The sequence below is a fragment of the Populus euphratica genome, unplaced genomic scaffold (assembly GCF_000495115.2).
Source record: "Populus euphratica unplaced genomic scaffold, PopEup_1.0 scaffold7618.1, whole genome shotgun sequence".
NCBI lineage: Eukaryota > Viridiplantae > Streptophyta > Magnoliopsida > Malpighiales > Salicaceae > Populus > Populus euphratica.
In genome coordinates this window covers 1-1,305 of record NW_011507380.1, presented here as the reverse complement: position 1 = coordinate 1,305, position 1,305 = coordinate 1, and the positions used below count along the sequence as shown (strand labels likewise).

The following is a 1,305-nucleotide window of genomic DNA, read 5'->3' as shown; positions in this document are numbered from 1 at the left end:
GATGGCATCTAAGTTAGTAGTGAAACTATTGCATCTCATGATGCTGCACAATTAACCTCAGCCCTCGACCACTTGGATAAAAATGGCGTTGCAGATATCTAATATTTAGCAATCCATTTCAGCTTAACTTACTTCAGAATGGGTGGCTCATGGCTGTGCCAACTGTTGTAGCTGATGAACAACATGAGACATTCTTGGGCGCATTGATGGCACATGCTGCGTGCAAGCATATACAAGGTCCACAACCTTCTGAATGACTCCAGCTTCTGGAACATCCGAGGAGGGTGGGGTTATAAGAGGATCCAAGAGCTCAGGGTAGCGGTGCGCCTGCACCAGAGGAGTGGCCCACTCAAATATACTCTGCCAGCCCACCGAATCAACTGCTTGCATAGGCCTACGCCCAGTGACTATTTCAAGAAGCAGCACCCCAAAGCTGTAGACATCACTCTTTGTAGTAAGTTCATTTCTGTAAACAAATTCTGGAGCAAGGTACCCATATGTGCCACCTGCCATCATTGTTCTCTCATGCATCACTTCCCATGGCATAAACTTGGAAAGACCAACCCCCATTAAATGGGCTCCGAACTCTTCATCCAGCAGAACACTACTAGCACGAATATCCCGATGCACAACATGAGGCTTAACCTTGTCATGCAAGAACCTATTCAAAATATGTCCACATGCACAGGTGAGCCAACCGGATGAGAAACAGATTATAGCAAATATACCACCGGATAGACCAAAAATTCCTGAAAAGAGAACCAATCTATGGAATGCACAAAAATTATTGATACCCATTAACCTTCAGTGCACTTTATCAGCTATAGTAGCTTTTTTTTTGGGTAATAGATGCTGAGATATCTAAAATCACAATTGACAAACAACTAAGCACTTCAAAAAATGTGTTATGCTGTAATTGATTTAGATTGCATGTAATTTTAAAATGGATGTAATGAGAAAGCAAGCATAAGCACCTTCACAACAGAATGTAATCGTGTCATTAGCATTTAAGATGACATAAAGTTTATCCAAAAACATCTTTCTCCATTCTGTCGGTTGACTGCAAGTGCATTCAGGAATCAATTTTGATTCAATCAGCACTAATCATTAAGGAATGAAATCCCATTCCGCATGGTTTCCCCATGCAGTTAAACTTGGTACATAATCAGTGCAAACATAATGAAAAAAGTACAGGACATTTTAAAAAAGTCTTTCTCCATTTTCTTGTTTAACCCACAGTGAGTGAAGTATTAACCTATATTCAACTGATAATAATCTATAACAGGTGAAAGTTAGCATGTAAAT

At 40.2% G+C, this 1,305-nt stretch overlaps 1 protein-coding gene across 1 annotated transcript; it reads right to left on the bottom strand.

Moving 5' to 3' along the window:
• Window positions 1-6: 6 nt before the first annotated feature.
• Window positions 7-1,288, bottom strand: LOC105120360 (C-type lectin receptor-like tyrosine-protein kinase At1g52310). Its single transcript, XM_011018521.1, has one exon. It carries the CDS (start codon window positions 796-798, stop codon window positions 148-150), a length of 651 nt encoding a protein of 216 aa, XP_011016823.1. The 5' UTR covers window positions 799-1,288; the 3' UTR covers window positions 7-147.
• Between the last annotated feature and the right edge of the window lie 17 nt (window positions 1,289-1,305).